This window comes from Carcharhinus amblyrhynchos, chromosome 5 (assembly GCF_965287045.1).
Source record: "Carcharhinus amblyrhynchos chromosome 5, sCarAmb.v2.hapA, whole genome shotgun sequence".
NCBI classification, from domain to species: Eukaryota; Metazoa; Chordata; class Chondrichthyes; order Carcharhiniformes; family Carcharhinidae; genus Carcharhinus; species Carcharhinus amblyrhynchos.
This window is the reverse complement of record NC_137328.1, coordinates 82,142,332-82,163,221: the sequence shown is the minus strand read 5'-3', so window position 1 is coordinate 82,163,221 and position 20,890 is coordinate 82,142,332. Positions and strand designations below refer to the sequence as shown.

The 20,890-nt window shown below is 42.6% G+C and overlaps 1 protein-coding gene across 1 annotated transcript in view; it reads right to left on the bottom strand.

The window, feature by feature from the left end:
• Window positions 1–10,773: 10,773 nt before the first annotated feature.
• LOC145343466 (protein limb expression 1 homolog) overlaps window positions 10,774–20,890 on the bottom strand; it is a 28,046-nt gene continuing 17,929 nt past the window's right edge. Inside the window, exons 3-6 of the mRNA XM_080189708.1 lie at window positions 19,555–19,695; window positions 14,123–14,218; window positions 11,765–11,842; window positions 10,774–11,076 (exon numbers count right to left, since the gene is read on the bottom strand). Of these exons, the coding sequence (XP_080045834.1) occupies window positions 10,774–11,076; window positions 11,765–11,842; window positions 14,123–14,218; window positions 19,555–19,695 (618 nt within the window). The remainder of the gene's footprint in view (window positions 11,077–11,764; window positions 11,843–14,122; window positions 14,219–19,554; window positions 19,696–20,890) is intronic.

Below are 20,890 nucleotides of genomic sequence, written 5' to 3'. Positions count from 1 at the left end.
GCAAATTTTGTTGTGCATTGGCTGAGCCATGGCTTACGGACAGGGATATTTTTGTAGTTTAACCAATAAAAACCACACCAAACAGGCCATTAGAGAGCCTTGTACAATTCAAAGTATGCTATTCCTACCATAATGACTTGCAGTGTTATCAGGGGTAAAGTGGGAAGAGTTCCAGTTCCATAGGCAATAGATTTAACCTTTCAGGATTCATTAGTGAGCCAGGCTACCTGGTGAATCATTAACAGAGAACTAGCAGACTGCAGAGATGCCTGACATTTCCAGGTTATTGAGTGTCACAGAGAATTGACTGAAGGTGGAATTTTCCATTCTGGTCTAAGTCCCATGGTCAGGGGAGAGGAGATTTTCCTGCCATGAAAGCTGCTGGGAATTACCATGTATCATGTGTGACACAAATAATCAATCTGGGGTTTCCCAATGCTTTGCACAGCAGGACATGCTGAATGGCTTCACCCCCCTCCCCCCACCACAATGCCAGCCCTCCCTCAACATATTGGTATCATATTTGACAGATATGGTCTGGACTAACGTAAAAACCTGCCAGTGGTGTGGATGATTGGGTGGACAGGAACGCTGGGGCAGGTTTTCATCTGCACTCAATTAAGTGGATGCAAAATGGTTTCATGCAGGTTTCTGGTGGGAAAGGCAATCCTCCATATCACGCTGGTGGGAAACCAACTTCTCTGCTCTCACTATATTCTTCCCCCCAGCTCATCTGTTAAACCTGCCCTTGGGAAGTCTGGAACATTCTTCCCTTGGTTTCACATTTCCAAAACTGAATGTAAATGTTGGTCTGAACTCCCAGAGCTGATGAACAATATAACCGGAAAGGCAGAGCTGCAAGTTCTTCATGATTACATGATTCATTACTGTATCTCTAAATTCCATGCAAATATCTCAGCAAGGAAGCAGCAGTCATCACTCCCAGAAGGATTTGTAGCACATGTAAGATATTCAGTAATACACCTACAGTTTTGATCCTTTGGGACTCAGTAACTCCTGACGAATATATACTGATCCGCAAGTCAATGTATAGATTCCTCAAGGTATCATTTTCCAAACCGGGTACCTGAACAAACCCCAACTCCACTATAGGTAGGTGCTGAAAAATGAACAGGTCCACACGTAGGAATCCATTTGTATCTGAGCCTGGAGGCCTTTCAACTATGGTCCATATCTTCCAATCAGGATCAGAAATCATATCCAACTGTGTTCAGACTAAAATGTGCACACTTACCTTCCATAATAAATAAAGGGCTTAATTGATTCAAAGCTGCTTTGAAAACAGCTACGGAGAGAATGTAAGTGTGTAAGGTCAGTGGGTAAGAGGAGAGGATTGCTAAGTTGGCAGTTGGGTATGGTAGTAGATGGTTGAGGTGGGCAAGGAGGTGGGTGGTTGATATGGGTGGATTGGTGGCAGGTAGGTAAGTGGGTTGATGGGGAGTCAGTTTGGGTTGGGGATGGTCAGTTTGTGTCAAATGGGAATCAGGTTGGTGCAGAGTCATGGATCAGGGACGAGTTGGGTAGTGGGGCCTAGTTGGGTCAGACCAGGAGCTAGTCAGGTAGTACATGCCTGGGATGGTCAGTATGAGTGATTGGGAGATCAACTGTATATTTATTCAGGTGTTAGACTCGGCTTTTCCCTGGCTAACATTTTCGGGGTAACTACCCAGCTAAGTAAGTCAGAGGCTAGTCTCACTTTAACTCAGTGTTAAAAGCTTTGCAGAGGATCTGAGAAGCAAGGAAATTGTCCAAAGGGAGTTCAAACATTCTGGGAAATTCCCACAGAGTCTTTGCACTGGGACTCCCAAGGAGCTCTGCAGTTCACCTTCCGGGGTACTTTAGGCCTTGGACTATCCAGAAATGTGAGGATCTGGGCCAATATAGTGTTCAAAGAAGTTCAGGAGGTGATCATTAAATATTCTACATATTCCCTGTACAACAAGGACACAATTCCATTCCTTAGAAAGGAAAAGTCTAATCTTAAATTTCCTGGTGCAGAGTTGCTAATCCAAGTGACAAAACAGTGAAGCCAGAACTTATGTTCCTTTGGTGGAGTGATCACTGTGGCAGACAGAGCATGTTGACAGATAGATTCATTCATCTGAAGGCCATTTAACCCATTCTCATGAATAATAGCTATTATACTTCAGCAGACTGGAGTTTGCCTGGTTGAGTTAGCTGATTTTTAAGAACTCATTACAGCCTTGATATTTATAGGGAAGTTTAGAGGCTGATGAGCTGGTAATGGCCAAAATATTCAGAAGTGCAGCAAGGCTTCGCTTGAATTTATTTTCTTCATTTCTGGTCAATAAAGTTTATTTATTAGTGTCATAAGCAGGTTACATTAACACTCCAGCGTCAGTTCAGGTAAACTGAGGGAGGATTTAGCATAGCCAATGCACCTAACCAGCATGTCTTTTTGACTGTGGGAGGAAACTGGAGCATCTGGAGAAAACCTATGCAGAAACAGGGAGAATGTGCACACTCCGCACAGACAGTAACCCAAACCAGGAATCCAACCCAGGTTCCTGGTGTTGTAAGGCAGCAATGTTAACCACTGTGCCACCATGCTGCCCAAAAAAGATGCCCTATGGTCAGATAAACTTCGTAGTTCCTCTTCAAGGAATTGAACCCTGATCTCCCGCATGATAGTAACAAGGCGCTGTCCTGTGTTACTGAAAGCCTACCAGAGATGAAAAGGCTGTTGGACAAAAAAGTATGTGTGGAAATTGTTGAGGAGGGAAAGATTGTAGGTCAGGAGAAGGACGTTATGAATATTGGTGGGAAGAAGATCAGGGGCAGTTCTTGTTAGGGTTGATAGTGGGCCAATTGTGGCAGATCAGTGTGTGGAACCACTGAGCCTGTGTCTATATATGCTCAGTTTGTGAACCCAACTCTCTACTCACCTGATAAAGAGGCAGCTCTCCAAAAGTTCTTGCTACCAAATAAACGTGTTGGACCTTTAACCTGGTGTTGTGAGACTTCTTACGGAACCAAAGGGGACAGGGAGGAAGCAGTCCTCCTCTTGGCCCAGGAACAAAGCTGAAAATGCACTGCCTCCCTTCAGCAGCCAAGTTTGCCATTAAATATAACGTTGGTTAAAATCTGAGGCATGGAGTCTTAATTAGCATATTTGAATCTCATATTCTCCTCACAAGACCAGTTCACTCACCTACACCCTCTTCTGGCCTCCTGCCCTTGATCCTCCACAACCCCACAATCCACTCTACTTAAAACAGAAACTAGCTACAAGTTTTAGGTTTCTCAATTAAACCCCCACCCTTTGGCCCTTTCCCACTCATCTTGTGTTGTTCAAGTTTCTCCAGTTTTTCTGTAATTTTAGATTCAACACTTTTTTTCAAAAACACATGTTATAGGACACCTTCCACTTGGACGCCGTGCCAAAGGGCATTAATGTCAGTGAAGCGCTTTTGAATTGCAATGTTGTGACATAGAAAATATGGCAATGGATTTGTGCCCAGCAAGATCCCACAAACAACATGATAGGATAGGATTATTTGTTATGACTTCAACTTTACTCATTTTAAGATTGAAGGTTCAGGATTGCATTCACCTCCTCCCCCTCAGCCATATGTGTTTTTATAGCAGCAACAAAAAACTGGCTGTCTGAAACAGTTTAGCTTGGCAAAATTAGCCTGCTCTCACGATCATTGAGTCATTGTGAATCTACTTCGGTAGTATTTGTATATTTGTTACTGATGTGGACTGTGTCTATTCCTTGTAGCTGTGCCTGATGCCCCTGTTATATGCATGCTTTCAAATTGTAAAGGAAATGCTGAAAGAAAACCAGTGCTCAACTTTAGATCTTCTGTTGGAAGAATTAAAACCAAGCATTTCAAGTTTCTAGTATACCATCTTCAGCTTCATCGAACCTACATCATTTGACCACTAGTGGAGCTGGTTAGCTTAGATGGCTGGCCTGTGATTCAGAATAATGTCTACAATTGGGGTTCAGTTCCCATTCCAGTTGACGTTGTCTTGGGAGCTGCCTCCTCATCCTGTCCCTGAGAGTAAAATGCAATGCCAAACCACCAGTGACAAAACCTGCCAAGAAAAATGGCTCAGGATTAAACCCTCTCAGATAATGAGCAGCCTTTGGGAAGAGCACATGTAGAATGGAATGCAATGGAATGGAATTGACCACTCTGAAAGTTTGGCCATTACTCGCCTGGAAGTTATCAAATCCAACTTCATTCCTAAGCTGGAACTTCATATAAAGTTCCTCAGTAAATTCAATATGTTTTCACATTTCGATGTTGAAACCAATATTAATGCCACAGTTTATGAGCCACCAGCTTGACCACCCAGATGTTTGGCAAGTTGGTTGTTTTCTTTTAAAATTCTAAACCCTATTTTTATCCCCCCACCACCGTGGCCCCCCCACCCAAAAAAAATCAAATGTATGCCAAAAATTTGCCTTTTCTAAAAGATTGAATTTCCCCAGTCTGGTGATTTAAAAGTCTGTCAGCTGGAAAATTGAATTTATAAGCCTACGCCACTGCTGAGATCAGCACACTGAAAGCTGCTGACGGGAGTCATGGTTTGTGAGCTGTGACCCAGCTGATTGGTTGCAACTGATCTTGCTGGCTAGCACTGCAATAAGCTGAATAAGCTGCCGATTTCAGCCTACAGATAAGTAAGACAAGCACACTGATTAAATACTGGAGGTGTCTTCTGAATACGCATTGGAGTCTTATAATTATTGTGAGCTAAGATTAACTCCTACGATCATGTGAAATCCCTTCCTGCGCCATTGCACGAAAGATATAATCCTGATAAAATATGTGGGTTAACAGTTTTACTGAAATAACAGAGCAAAAAATTATTTTCTACCGTTGCAGCTTTCCTCACCCATTGTCTAGCTCTGTTGTATATTTAATGGTGGAAGGTAAGAAATAAGACCAGGAATTGACCATTATGACTCTAGCTTGCCCTGCAATTTATTAAGAGCAGGGCTGATCTTTGACTACAATTCCATTTTCCAGTCCAATCCCTCAAGAAGGAAAAAAGAACCGTTCAGACCAGTATTCTTACTTCCCTGTTTTACTGGAATCAAAAATCAATCAATCTTAGTCTTTAAAATACTCAACAACTGAACATTGACAGGCCCCTGGGGCATAGAACTCCAAAGATTCACATCTTCCCCTAAATGGTCAATTCCTTATCCTGACACTGGGTCTTCTAGTCCTAATGTGGAGATGCTGGCGTTGGACTGAGGTAAACACAGGAAGAAGTCTGACAACACCAGGTTTAAGTCCAACCGATTTATTTGATAGTAAACTCACAAGCTTTCGAGCTTTCCACAAACCTCAAAAGCTTGTGAGTTTACCATCAAATAAATTGGTTGGACTTGAACCTGGTGTTGTTGGACTTCTTACTCTTCTAGTCCTATCCAGCCAGGGGAAATAACCTCACAGTATCTACTCAGTCAAGCTTGCTTAGAGTCCTATACATTTCAATGTGATCATACCTCATTCTTCTAAACTCCAGAGAATATAGACAAGTTCTACTCATAGGACAATCCTCTCATCCCAGGAATCAATCTAGTGAACCTTTGATGCATCTTTCTTAGGGGAAGTCAATAACCTTCCTTAGGCACAAGTGATTAAAACTGTACACATTACTCCAGGTGCATTGGTTAGGTGCATTGGCCATGCTAAATTCTCCCTCAGTGTACCTGAATAGGCACCGGAGTGCAGTGACGAGGGGATTTTCACAGTAACTTCATTGCAGTGTGTAATATAAATAGGGCCTTGTTTTAAGGCTGATTGGATAGCTAAAGAATCGGGCATATTAAAAATCAAACAGTCAAACCTCAGGCAGGCCAATTGTACAATACACAAACCTGTCTGGGCCTGATTCATCAATCTCCCATCAAAGGTCGTTGCACCCCACTGATATTTAGCAGGAGTGATGTGGGTATGCTGGCGTTGGACTGGCGTAAACACAGTAAAAAGTCTGACAACACCAGGTTTTAGTCCAACCTATTTATTTGATAATATTCTCACAAGCTTTCGAGGGGACAGCCTCTTCGTCAGGTGAGTGGAGAGTTCTGGCCTCAGACAGAGCATATAAAGCACAGACAGTTTAGAGATTACTGATTAAAATGCAAATCCTTACACCTAACCTGCTGTTCAAGACCTGAAGTGGCTGACAATGTGAGTGGTAGGAGCACTGATCACAGTTTAAAGAGATGTGTATTGTCTCCAGACAGTACAGTAAGTGAGGTTTTGCAAACCCAGGCAAGTCACGGGGGTTACAGATCTTGGGTTCATGTCGCACTATCTGTAACCCCCGTGACTTGCCTGGGTTTGCAAAACCTCACTTACTGTACTGTCTGGAGACAATACACATCTCTTTAAACTGAGATCAGTGCTCCTACCACTCACATTGTCAGCCACTTCAGGTCTTGAACAGCAGGTTAGGTGTAAGGATTTGCATTTTAATCAGTAATCTCTAAACTGTCTGTGCTTTATATGCTCTGTCTGAGGCCAGAACTCTCCATTCACCTGACGAAGAGGCTGTCCCCTCGAAAGCTTGTGAGAATATTATCAAATAAATAGGTTGGACTAAAACCTGGTGTTGTCAGACTTTTTACTGTATTTAGCAGGAGATCATTGCACCCCATTGAAATGCATCAGCCTATTGTTAGAAGCTCAGATTGGGCCAGACTTTGTCACCACAAGTTCCTGCAGTTGGCTTAATCTGATAACAGGTTACATGTAAACAACAGAATGGAGATGGACACCTGGGGGCAGACCCTGCTGTCCTGTCAGGCAGACATCAAAAAACCCACTGGGTATTGGTACCCCCTCATGAGATCTCATTGGCTGGAAGCCAGAGAAGGTTCTGGAAAGGCAAGCAGGCAGGGGATAGAGGAACACATTTTCCGACACCAGCAGTGAAGACTTGATGAGAGAGGTGATCCTTGACTATTCAGAAGACTGACCAGAGAAGGAAGGAAGGAAGGAAGAAGCTGCCGTTGAGACTCACCTTCATGATGACAGACCAGAGGGACTCAGAGAATCGAGCCTGTAGTTTTAACCAAACCATCTTTGTGGGAAGTATATTTGAATCTGGGGTATCCTCTTGTTTTATGTGGGTAATTTAAGGGTTAGTAGTGTTATTGTTAATAAACTTGTTGAACCTTTACTTGTGTTTGTCCTTTGTCCATCTTGCAAATAAGGGCACTGGGGTAAAACATTGGAGTAAGCAAACTGGTCGAAATTATCTGAGATTTAAATCACAACAAGTGTTAATGTAAGCCTACTTGTGACACTAATAAAGAAACTTTAAACTTAAGATGTGATCTCACCAAATTCCAAGTGCAGCAGTACTTTTTGTACTCCAGCCTCCTTTTAATAAAGGCCAACATGTGATTTGCCAATCTAATTGCTTGCTGTAACTGCATGTTAACTTCTTGCGTTTTGTATACAAGGACACCCAAATCCTTCTGAACAGCAACGTTTATTAGGTTCTCACCATTTAAGAAACAGTCTGTGTTTCTATTCTCCCTACCAAATTGAGTAGCCTTCTAGTCCCAAACACCATACTGTGAGGGAATTATTTAGCAGGTCTGAAAGATAGTAATCTGCCTAGCAAACAATAACAACAACCAGGATTTCCATGAGCAGGCAAGTCTCTAAAGGTATTCAGGGCATTCCAAAGGCATGAAAGCATCAGAAGATGATTAGGTGTGAATTGTTTCAGTGGTAAAAATAGATTATTTAGATGACCACTATAGAAATGTTAAATTCCACAAGCAGAAACAATTTACCTTGAGTGACTGGGTGATGCAGGGCTACAGAAAAGCTAAGCTCCACAAAAAGAAAGAATTCAAGATATATTGACAGCCCACTCTCAAGTTTAAAATAACAAAATGGGAAACAGTATAACTGTTACCAGGAGCAGAGAGGCCAGTCCACATCTCACAGCCAGGTGGCAGGGACCCATTTCACAGCCAAGGGATCCTGTAACATCTTTTGTTTCTCAGAAATGCTCTTGTGTTGCATCCAAGCCTTAGGACCAAGGCATTGCAGGAAACCTTCACAAAGGCAGTTTAAATATCTTTGCTGGACCAGGAAAAGATGTTTCCTAGACTTGATCATCAGCCCTGTGTTGTGTGATAACTATAAGCTGGATTTACTTATAGAATTATTTAAGTTTGATGTTGTTTGGGAAAGGAAAGTGAGATCAGAGTTCATGGATATATTTTAGAACAAAGGGTAATTTCTACATTGTTGTATATGTGATAGTTATTCATGTATGTAAGTGTTTTAAGTACTGTAGTCCTTTTCATTGTGTATTATTATTCATTAATAATTGTTTATATGATCACTGGACTGATTCCTCATCGGGTTTTACGTGACTCCTCACAATATTCGAAAAAAACTATATACTACCATGACCCAATGTTTCAAGTTGGAACACCCTCGCAGGTATAGTTAGCATGGTTATGTATTCCTTTACAGACTGTTTGGCTACAAAATTGGGTTCTACAGAACTATTATATACAAAATACTGGCACTCAACCATGTCTGGAATGACTAGTGCCATTTGCCACCTTGTGGAACACTGTAGTATGGGTATTCTGCGTGGGATGGGAAGAGTGAGTAGATTGTGGAGTCAGTCAGGATCCAATGCTGATTGCTGCAGCTTGACCTGCCAATTTGGGCTTCAGCACTCCTCTTACTTCTGTCTCTTAAACATAATTTCAGCTGCATGAGGGGCCTTGCCCCTACCAGTGCTATTTAAAGGCATCATCATCCAACTTGTGGGTGAGATGCTCTTGATTATCTACTTGTTAGTGCAGGAATAAGTGGAACTCCTGTGTTGTTGAAGAAGCTGACAGACTCTTTCTTAGATACACACAACTCTACACAACACTCCAGGTGTGGTTCATCATAAGACCCTAAGACGAAGGAGCAGAAATAAACCACTCAGCCCATCGACTCTGCTCTGCCATTCAAGGAGATCATGACTGATCTGATATGATAATCCTCAACTCTACTTTTCTGCCTTATCCCCATAATCCTTGATTCCCTGATTAAAAATATATCTCAGCCTTGAACATATTTAATGATCCAGCCTTTACAATAAAGGATTCCACATATTCACTACACTCTAAGTGAAGAAATTCCTTCTCATTTCTGTCTTAAATGATGACCCCCTTCCTGTGAGATTATGCCCTGTCCTCCTAGATTCTCCCACTGAATCTTCAGAGAATATTTCTCCTAACTGAACCTCAGCCAGGATCAGGGGCTGTGCTTCACCAAGGATGTGGTTAGAGAACTATGGTACCTGCTTGAACTATGCTTGCAGCCTCAGAATGGAGTGAGAATGGTGCTACCAGTTGCTGTCAAGGTTACCATGACCCTTAATTTCTACGCTAAGGGATCCTGCCAAGTTGGAGCCAGTGACATTGTCAACATATCGCAGCTCACTTTCATCACTGTACCTTGGCAATCACAGCCCTGCTTTCCAGAAGATAGGCTTGATTGTCTTCCTTCTAAGAACCAAGAAACAGAATTCTTTGGAATTTGAAATTCTGAGGCTACCCTATTGTGAAGAGAGACATAAACTGCACATACATGGCTCTATGTGTGCTGCATCTCAATGGGAAAATATATGCAGTTGTATATATATATGCTGAGAGCATCATGCTGGGTGAATTCCCATTATCCAGTCACTGAGCCAATCTGCCAATCCAGCCATCTTCTAATCCCCATGTCAAAGAAGAGGATGGTTTCTTGGTGCTAAGATCTACCTGCTGCACACACAGCTAATGGCTCTCCCCCACCACCTGACCACTCGGGAATGGGTTTTCTTACAATGAGAGCCATGCTACAGCTAGGAATGTCGTCACCAGGAAACCACCTCCAGATGTTTAATCTGGTCCCCTTCACTTGCCAAGAACTGAAGGCTAACTGGAAAATCCCAGTTGTCTTCTTCAGGTGATTTTAAGTAGCCCTTAATGAGCCTGATCAGCTCCTCACCACATGCTGGCAAATACCTCAATGTAAATGGCCTAGCGGTAAGATGGAGCTGGAGAACTGGCATGCAAACTGGTGGTGCAAGTTACCCTGGCACCCCATCTTTGTTTCCAGTCCTACCAAGACCTAATATCAGGCATTTTGCTATACTCCAGCCACAGTTAAGCCAGTGGAACAGGAGAAGGTCCACAGATATTCCTGGTGTATTAATATTTAAGAATAGGCTATATAGGCGGTTGAGAGAAAAGAGAAGAGAAATTTGAAAAAGATGAGTGTAGGGCATTCAAACTGTTACTGAGGCTGAAGGTAAACATAGACTGGGTGTGTAATTCTATATGCAGTGTGAATCTTTGTTATCTTGTAATATTGCTTAATGCAATAATATCTGAACCAGGTTTGTATAACATATGGCATAAATAACATTATAACAAAAACAATAATAATACAAACATGATGGCACAAGCAAATAATATGATTAGAATCCAATGTCATGGATTAGAATCCAATGGCCTTAGGTGGTTTCATTGTGTAGGAATTCATCTAATTCCTAGATGAATTATTATACTGTCTTGTACATAACCTGACATTCACATGTCAATGTGGCAATTGCAAGGTTTTCTGAAGATATTGGTCTCCATGGTCGGTCCAGGCATTGATTCCTGATCTAGAGCAACATTCATGGAGAGAAAACCCGATTTATCTTGATCAGAGCTGCAATTCCTGTTTTGAGTGAATTGTGCTAGGTTTCTAAATTTGTGCACAATCCTAACCAACTGGGATCACACATGTTCTGTTCACACATTTGAACATGGTCAGAGCCTGACCCGATCTGGCTGAGAGCAAGTGTAAGAATTTCTTTCTTTTCTTTGTAGAAACGTAACTCACGGCCAGTTTCCCTGGCCCTCTCCAGGTCTTTGAGGGAAGATTGGAGCTCCTGAGCGATAATTCCTGATATCATCTTCTCCTTCAAAATCCAATCTAATGCCATCTGACTTCTCATACAGTCATCCAAAGATTGCTTGGAATAATAAGAAATGACATCCTGTGGAAATGAAAAGGACTCTTTAAGCAAATGGTGCAGTTGTTCTATAATGTGGGCGTTATCACCCATGATACAAAAATCAATTAGGAATATTTCAAAATTATTCAGACAAGATGATAAGTTGCATAGTACTTGTTTATAAAGTGGTTATTGTTGTATCATTTTTCACTTTTGCATGAAGTGTCTTTTTGATAAACAGTTATTATGCTTTATTAGTGCCTGTTCTGATTTTAAAATACATTCTCTGCTAACAGGATATTGAACTATATGAACTGAGAATTGTGACAAGGGTGCACAGATGTGAGAACCACACTTAGATACATCCATTGCTAAACGTAGCAGCAAGGTAAGGATGTGTTTGTCCTGGGCTGTTCAGTAGTTAAGGGAAGATGATAGAAACTAGAGAAAGGATGCAGCAGTAAAAAGAAAGTTGAAGGGCTGAATCAAAAGTCAAGGAAATTGAGCAGCGGCCTCAGTAGAAGAGCAAAGTTCAGAGCAGCAGACTGGCAAGAGAGTGAATCAGAACAAAGGAATGAGGAGTTAAAGCTATTGAGCATGCCCATTATTTGCAGGATGGACATTGAGTTTCCAATGTTTTAAAAGTGATATACTAAGCTCCAATTTATTTAGTTTGGTAGCATAAGCATTGGTTGCAGATCATTTGCCCATCTGGTAGCTGAAACATTACCTGACGGGAACACTTCCTTTCTCTCAGAATTTTCAGGCTTCCATTCCAGTGTAACAGTTGAAAGATAGTCATCAGTTCCTGCAAAAGGAGGAAGACAACGAGCTCTGTTTAGATGAAAGAATATGAACATAGAAAGTAAGAGCTGGAGTAGACCACTTGATCCTCGGAGCTTGCTGTGTCATCAACAAGCTCATGGCTGACCTGTTATTTCAAATCCATCTTCCTGTACTATCCCCATATCCCTTAATTCCTTTCATACCCAAAAACCTACTGACCTCTGAGTTGAATATACTCAATGACTGAGCATCCACAGTTCTCTGGGGTACAAACTTCCAAAGTTTCACAAACCTTTGAGTGAAGAAATCTCTCCACATATCAGTCCTAAATAGCCAACACTGTGACCCTACGTTCTAGATTTCTCAGTCATGGAACACATTTTCTTAGCATACCCTGTCGAGCCCCTTAAGAATGATGGGGATAATTATCCAACCCCGTTATGCTTGGCACAAATTCCACTATGTCAGGTAAATTCAACAAGAGACCTAAAACAAGATTCACACCAAGTGCGAATCAGTTCATGATCTTCCCAGATCTTCTCAGCAGACATCATCAGAAGCTGATTACTATGGATTTAAAAGCACTTAAATGTGCAAAACTGGCTGAATGGCGTACTTTCCAGGAACACCTTATGTTCCCACTGTTGGCATGGTGTAAAACCAACAGGAAGTACTACTGGTCTCCACAAACAGAGACGAGGTGTGATGACCACACACATGGCAAGGTAGAACATAGAAAACTACAGCACAAACAGGCCCTTCGGCCTACAAGTTGCGCTGATCATATCCTTACCTACTAGGCCTACCTATAACCTTCAATCCCATTAAATCATACGTACTCATCCAGATGCCTCTTAAAAGACCCCAATGAGTTCGCCTCCACCACCACTGACGGCAGCCGATTCCACTCACCCACCATCCTCTGAGTGAAAAACTTACCCCTGACTCTCCTCTGTACCTACTCCCCAGCACCTTAAACCTGTGTCCTCTTGTAGCGACCATTTCAGCCCTGGGAAATAGCCTCTGAGAATCCACCCAATCTATACCTCTCAACATCTTATAAATCTCTGTCAGGTCACCTCTCATCCTTCATCTCTCCAGGGAGAAAAGACCTAGCTCCCTCAACCTACCCTCATAAGGCATGCCACCCAATCCAGGCAACATCCTTGTAAATCTCCTCTGCACCCTTTCAATAGCTTCCACATCCTTCCTGTTATGAGGCGACCAGAACTGCACACAGTACTCCAAGTGGGTTCTGACAAGGGTCTTATAAAGCTGCAACATTATCTCCCGACTCCTCAACTCAATCCCTCGATTGATGAAGACCAGTACACCATACGCCTTCTTGGCCACATCCTCCACTTGCGAGGCCGATTTAAGAGTCCTATGGACCTGGACCCCAATGTCCTTCTGATCCTCTACACTGCTAAGGTAGTGCCCTAGCATTGCGCCCCAGCAATTTGGTAGTGCCAACCAAGGGGTGGGCCCTAAAAGGTGCAATGAGTATGGTACGACCAGTTGAGAGAGCTATGAAGCTTGCAACCTATGCTCAGGTGAGTTGGGGCGGGTTCATGCAGGCGACCTATGTTGGGGGTTGGAATGTCATGCCATCAAAGACAAGGCCTTGAAGAAGGCTTCTCCTGATATTTTATCCCAGTTCTGCTATATTGAATTTATATCTATGTGCAGTGACTCTGTCATAAAATAACCATTTATGTTTTTATCTACTTCATCCAATCCCATTAGCATTTTAAACACATCTTTCAAATCACCCCTTAATCTCGTCTTTCCCATTCATTTGACTAATTAACAGTTAAGCAGATATTGAATAATTTAACAAGCTGGTACGTAAGGAGCTGTGATCTAATTTTGGATACATGGTATTGTCGCTGAACAAAATGAATTTTTGCCAAAGTAGCAGGTAGACATGTTAACAAGTTAGACTGGAAAGAAATATGATTCTGGATTATAACTGTGTCACTTCACATGGTGAGTGTTTGATCCCCAGATGAGCCATTTAATAGGATGTATATCACCAAACAGAAACCATTCATGGTCTATGAGAAGAGAGAAAATGGCCAGCTGAATTAGGGATCCATTGATCTGACAGCAGAGACCAGTCACAATCTTCGCGTATCTAATTGTAATGAAAAGGGGAACGAAACCTAGTGAAATGGGTTCCTTCGCACTTTTTTTTGTCTTTATACTCAGGAAAAGGCATTCTAGAGGGTGATAAAAACCAAGAAAATCAGCCGTAATGAACGTATAAAAAGTGAGGCAGGAAAGACAAAGATTGAATTACCTGAAATTCCAACATTGTTTTGCCTTTATTTGCCTCCAGCATATAGTGATAAGCCCCGATGCTTGTCGTAGGATCCTCTGCATCATTTGTGCTACCCTTATGCAAATGAAAAAAGAAAGTTGCAAAATTAAGAGTTTTTGGTATCTGCCCTATCAGAATTTTAATAATGAAGGCATTCAACCAGTCTGAGATACCCAGGAGAGAGACATATATTAGCGAAAACAGTAAAACAATCAAGGCATGTAGCAGTTTTAAATGATCTGAAAAATATGATGGGAATATTGGGTTGAATTTATTACTACCTAACTAGATAATTTAAATACAATTGATGATAGAACACTGAAAACTGGGGAATTAAGAGACATAGGGGTAGTGCAGGAAGGTTGAGTTAAGATAGAAGATCAGCTATGAGTGTATTGAATAGTGGAGCAGTTTTGAAGGGCTGAATGGCCTACTTCTGCTCCTATTTCTAATGTTCCTATGTTCTTATAGCCATTAGTAAATTGGGTTTGCCTTCCCATTAGCATTTGCTGATAATAATTTGTATGTACATTTTTTTGTGGCCACTTGGTGCAGATAATGTTCGTCAGCCACATACATTTGTGGCATGGAACCTTTTACATACCATTATTCTTTGACTTGAGTGAGAAAGAAATTCAGATAAAACGCAAAACAGGCTGCTGCTTCCCTCGACCCCTGTTTGGACAACCCCCAAAAAACAATTTCACCCCCAGAAGGAAAAGAACTTGCGGGTATATAGCATCCTGCTATATCCAAATCATTATACAACCAATAAGTTATTAACAATATATAGAGGCAATGCCCTAGATTTGCCTTCTCTTTACGGGAGATTTGGGGTGACTGGAAGAGAGAAAGGGTAAGGGAATCAAAATGTTAAAAACACTGCCCATTACAAGCCCTGTTGAAATTTTCTTCACCACAGAATATGTTCCCTGAAATATCGTCCACCAAATGCAGATTGTATTTAAATATCACTTCAATGTGCAGTGTGGAATTTCCCTTCTTATTGACCATGACCTGGTTCTTGAAAGGAAACCAATTTAATAAGTACTTTTGAGTTAACAACTGTTGACTGCTGCAACTGCTAAAGACCGTAGGACGGAATTCTCCAACCTCCCCTGGAGCTGGAATTTTCCGATCCTGCTGCTGCTGCAAATGGAGATTTGGCTGAACACCAAATTCTCTGTTCTCACTGGCAGTGGGAGCAGGACATGCAAGACCAGAGAATTCAGGCCTATAATCTGAGGCTCCTGTACTAGTTACTCCTTGCTGATGAATACTCAATGCAAAGGAAGAAAAGTTGGATTGGAAATGTTAGTCACACAGAAGCCAGGCTGATCAGCTGCTAAATGAAGAATCTGGCACTCACTTGTGTGTAGCCGTGCCTCTGTACACAAAGTCCAAAGGATTAGTTTCTCAACCCAGCAATTAGTAATGCTCAGGATGACTGCACCACTCTCATGAGAAGGCATTAGAAGAGGTGTGCCATCTGTTTGTGCTAAATATTCAAGCCTTCTACAACAGAGGGACCAGACTATCAGGCAATCCTGTTAGAAGTATCAGCCAATTGGCTGCTCACCCCTGATGTATTGATTGTTGATACATTCCAGCTCATAATCTTTCCAATGCATCAGTGCGAGATAGCTGTCAACTTTCATAATGAATGACAGGTTTTCTTCAAGGGAAAGATATGATTTACTGCATCTGTAATACCATCTTCTTTTAAGAATGCCACACATTCTCAATATAAAGGGTTTTCACTGCATCCATATCTACTATTGAGGCAGAATTTTCTCCCGATACGGGGACGGGATTGGAGGCAGCTGCGTGCATAATTTTGCATTTCCAGAAAAAAATTATAAGGATAAATGTTCAAATAATGGAGAGGAAACCGTGGTAGGAAATTATTCAGACCACAGGATCTCCCTCTATGTAAACTAGAAGGAGGTGTTCTTGGGGAAAAGTACTGAAGGAAGGTGGCGGATATTCAAGGAATGTTTGACTGGAGCTATGCACGACAATGTTCCGATGAGACAAGGAGGTTTTGGTAGGTCACGTGAGCCGAGGTGCACGAAGGTTGTGGTGAACCTGGTCAGGAAGAAAAGAAAGGTGTATAAAAGGTTCAGAGAGCTAAGAGATGTTAAGGATCTAGAGGAGTATAAGGTTTGTAGAAAGGAGCTTAAAAAGGAAGTTAGGAGAGCCAGAAGGGGACATGAGAAGGCCTTGACGGGTAAAATTAAGGAGAATCCCAAGGCGTTCTACAAATATGTGAAGAGTAAAAGGATGAGAAAAGAAGGGATAGGACCTATAAAAAGTGAAGGAACCGCAAGAAATGGCAGAGCTGCTTAATGAGTACTTTGCCTCGGCATTCATGGTGGAAAGTGATCTGTGAGGTTGTACTACAGGTTTGCGGCAGACTGAAAAGATTGAGTGTGGATATTAAGAAAGAGGATGTGTTAGAACTTTTAAATTCTATCAAGATAGATAAGTTGCTGGGACTGGATGGGATGTACCCCAGGTTATTGTGAGAGGTGAGGGAAGTGATTGCAGAGCCTCTGGCGATGATCTTTGCATCGTCAATGGAGACAGGAGAGGTTCCGGAGGATTGGAGGATTGTGGATGTGGTTCCTATTTTCAAGAAAGGGAACAGGGATAGCCCAGGAAATTAATGACCGGTGAGTCTAACCTCAATGGTTGGTAAGTTGATGGAGAGGATTCTGAGGGACAAGATTTATGAGCATTTAGAGAAGTTTAGACTGATCAGGAATAGTCAGCACGGCTTTGTCAAGGCAGGTCGTGCCTTAAGAGCCTAGTTGAGTTCTTTGAAAATGTGACTGAACACATTGATGAAGGAAGAGCGGTGGATGTGGTTTACATGGACTTCAGCAAAGCGTTTGATAAGGTCCCCCCTGCAACACTTCTTGAGAAGGTGAGAGGGCATGGGATCCAAGGGCCTTTGGTCTTGTGGATCCAGAACTGGCTTGCCTGCAGAAGGCAGAGAGTGATTGTGGATGGGTCTTTTTCTGCATGGAGGTCAGTCACCAGTGGAGTGCCCCAGGGATCTGTTCTAGGAACCTTGCTGTTTGTCATTTTCATAAATGACCTGGATGAGGAAGTGAGGGATAGGTTAGTAAGTTTGCAGACGACTCAAAGGTTGGTGGTGTTGTGGATAGTCTGGAGGGATATCAGAAGTTGCAGCGTGACATAGATAAGATGCAAGACTGGGCGGAGAAGTGGCAGATGGACTTCCACGCGGATAACTGTGTAGTGGTCCATTTTGGCAGGACCAACAGGATGCAGGAGTACAATATCAATGGTAGGAGTCTTAGCTGGGTTGAAGAGCAGAAGGACCTTGGGGTCCGGGTCCATAGGACTCTTAAATCAGCCTCACAGGTGGAGGATGTGGTCAAGAAGGCGTATCATGTACTGGCCTTCATTAATCGAGGGATTGAGTTTAGGAGTTGGGAGGTAATGCTGCAACTTTATAGGACCCTTGTCAGACCACACTTGGAATACTGTGTGCAGTTCTGGTTGCCTCACTACAAGAAGGATGTGGAAACTATTGAGAGGGTGCAGAGGAGATTTACAAGGATGTTGCCTGGATTGGGAGGCATGCCTTATGAAGATAGGTTGAGGGAGCTAGGTCTCTTCTCCCTGGAGAGATGAAGGTTGAGAGCTGACCTGATAGAGGTTTATAAAATGTTGAGAGGAATAGATAGGGTGGATTCTTGGAGGCTATTTCCCAGGGCTGAAATGGTCGCTATGAGAGGACACAGGGTTAAGGTGCTGGGAAGCAAGTACAGAGGAGATGTTAGGGGAAAGTTTTTCACTCAGAGGGTGGTGGGTGAGTGGAATCAGCTGCCGTCGGTGCTGGTAGAGGCGAACTCGCTGGGGTCTTTTGAAAGACTTCTGGATGAGTATATGGGATCTAATGGCATTGGGAGTTACAGGTAGTTCTATGGCTTGGTAGGTATAGATGTGATCGGCGCAACTTGTGGGCCGAAGGGCCTGTTTGTGCTGTAGTGTTCTATGTTCTATAGTTTTAAATATACAATCCCATCCTAGGCGGCAACTGGGCAGGAAGCAGTCCTTAATTGGTCACATAAGGACCTCAGCTGGGGTGAAAACAGGCAGGTCACCTTCGGCCTCAACCACCTCTGTAACTCCTGCCACTACCTGAAAAGAATTAAATTTGGTCCACACTGCAGTTGGGTGGAAAACCAACTTCAAATAGATATTAACTGGCCTATCAGGATGTGAAAAGCAAATTTGAATATACAACGACACTGAGGAATGTTTTACCAAGCAGTCAGCATATTAGGGATCAATCCCAGACATCCCAGGTGAAAGTAGGGATGAGGTTGGGGGAAGTGGCCTGACAGTTCTGGGCTTGGGCAGGAAGCCAGGCTTTGCTTCACACACAGGACCTCCTTTCCTGATTGGGCACTCCCAAAGTTTGTCCTCCTGGGTTTCTCCTCTGCAATCAGCCTTTAGAAAAGGCCTTGAGGCCCTCAACATTGCCCCTCAGGGCTTCCCACCTCTGCCCATGTCAGAAGCCCACAGGACTCACCCACCTGTCCCTTCTTTGCTGGATCTAAATGTAATGCTGGAACTGGAGAGCTGCTGGCCAGTCGGGTGAAACTTCCTCCCAGATGGGGGTTGAAAATCTGCGTCTAGTCAATCAGTGCCTCACGGAATGATAAATGGCAATGGGGCAGCTGTCAGGAGCAGTTTGTGTTCCCAGCTGACTTTTTTGACAGTGGGTCAGGAAACTCCAGCATCTGAAGAAACCTAACCCACTGAGTTAGGAAAGATGCATGAGCAGTTAGGAACTGGGTGCAGCAAGAGAACAGGAATTGCACTTGAACAGGACGAGCATGTAAAAGAGAACGTGCAGACTGATGAGTGGATGTTTTGGTGAGCAAGGCATATGGAAATGAAAAACTGTCATCATTAGTTCAAGCAGTTGCATGGATGGCTTCACATGTTGAGATGAAAAGAAATCCATGAAGGCCTCATTCTTGAGATTGGAAGTAAAGGTTGCAGTTTATGCAGAGGAAAAGGGTTGTGAAGCATTGCTACTTTCCACTTTCAGCCCAACTCTTTGTGAGGCTTTAATGGCACATGTCAGACTCATGTATGCAGCTCAATGCCTTGTTTTCCAAGCACTTTGGCAAGGAATTCCCTTGGAATTGTTCTGGTTCTGACACATTAACTTCACTGGAATGAGTTGGAAGTGGAGTTTCTGAGAACAGAGCAGGAAAGGCTCCAAGGAAATTCATTGACAAAATATGTGGCTTCACATTTTAAACTAACAGCTTTGTAAGTCGGCTTGTACAGCAATAGTTAGGTTTCCATGCATAACAGTGATTAGTAAGTGAAGAGAAACCAGAGCCAAGTCATTTACTTACACTGACTGAAGCAGCTGCTTCTTCTATGCTGTTTCTGATAAATTCCACTGTGATTATACGAGATGGCTGCTCATTGAAGACAGAGTTCACAAGGGCTACTCTGGCAGCATCTCGTCTGGCTTCTGCCTTTGTTGAACAGTACTACATAGAGGAATGGTAATATCAGTTAACAGAACTAACAAGATGATATAAATACCAGCAGAAAGAAGGTTAACAAGTAACTCCCCTCCACTTCCAGCATTCTGAAGGACCATTTCCTTCTCAACACCCTGGTCTCTTCCTCAGTCACCTCCCAAATGCCCCCCTCTCATCCCATGCAAGCACAGGAGATGCAACACTTGTCATTTTACCCCTTCCTTTTTCATCATCCAAGGCCACAAATATTCCTTTTGGGTGAAGCAGAGATTTATATACACATCTTTTGATTTTGCTCACTGTATTCACAGATAACAATGTATCAGCTCCATTCTGGGGAGACCAAACACAGTCTGAGTGAATGCTTTGCTGAGCACCTTCATTCACTCTGCAAGCTTATGGTTACCTGGAATTTGAATTCTCCAGCTTGCTCCCACTCTGAGATCTCTGTTCTCAGCCTCCTGCTATGTATCAATGAAGTTCAATGCAAGCATAGGGAACAACATCTTCCAGTTAGGCATTTTACAGCCTCTGGACTCAACATTGAATTCAACAATTTTAGATCCTAATCTCTGCCCTCACTTTATTTTATTTCTTCTTTGATAATTTTGCCCTTCTCTTTTTCTGCTGGCTGTTGTTCTGCTATTTACACCTCCTCCAGTCGCACCTTTTTTGTTTTTTTTATCATTGTCCTATAAGAACATTGTCTGGCCTGCTCGACAACCCCTTTGTCATTTAATCTCTCCTGCCTTTCACCATATCATAGACCTTCCCTTTTGGTCTTTTCTCCACCTTCCCCTTTTCACTTAAATCTGATGACATCTCTAACTTTTCCCAGTTCTGATGGGAGGTTGTCCATTTGAAATGCAATCACTCTTTCCCTCTCCATCGATGTTGCCTAACTTGCTGAGTATTTCCTATCTTTTCTGTTTTTATTGTACATTTATTCCTACCATCCTTTTTCCCCTTAGGTATTGTGGCCTGTTTCCTTATTCCCACCAAGTCCCATATCCCAAGATCCCTGTGTCCCCTGACCTACACTGGCTCTCAGCCAAGTGATACTTCGATTTTAAGTTCTCATCTTTATTTTTAAATTGTTCAATGGAGTCAAGATTCATGGAGGGACAGAGAGGAAAATAGAGCTGACACCACAACCAGTTCAGCCATGATTTTACTGAATAGCACAGCAGGTTCAAAGGGC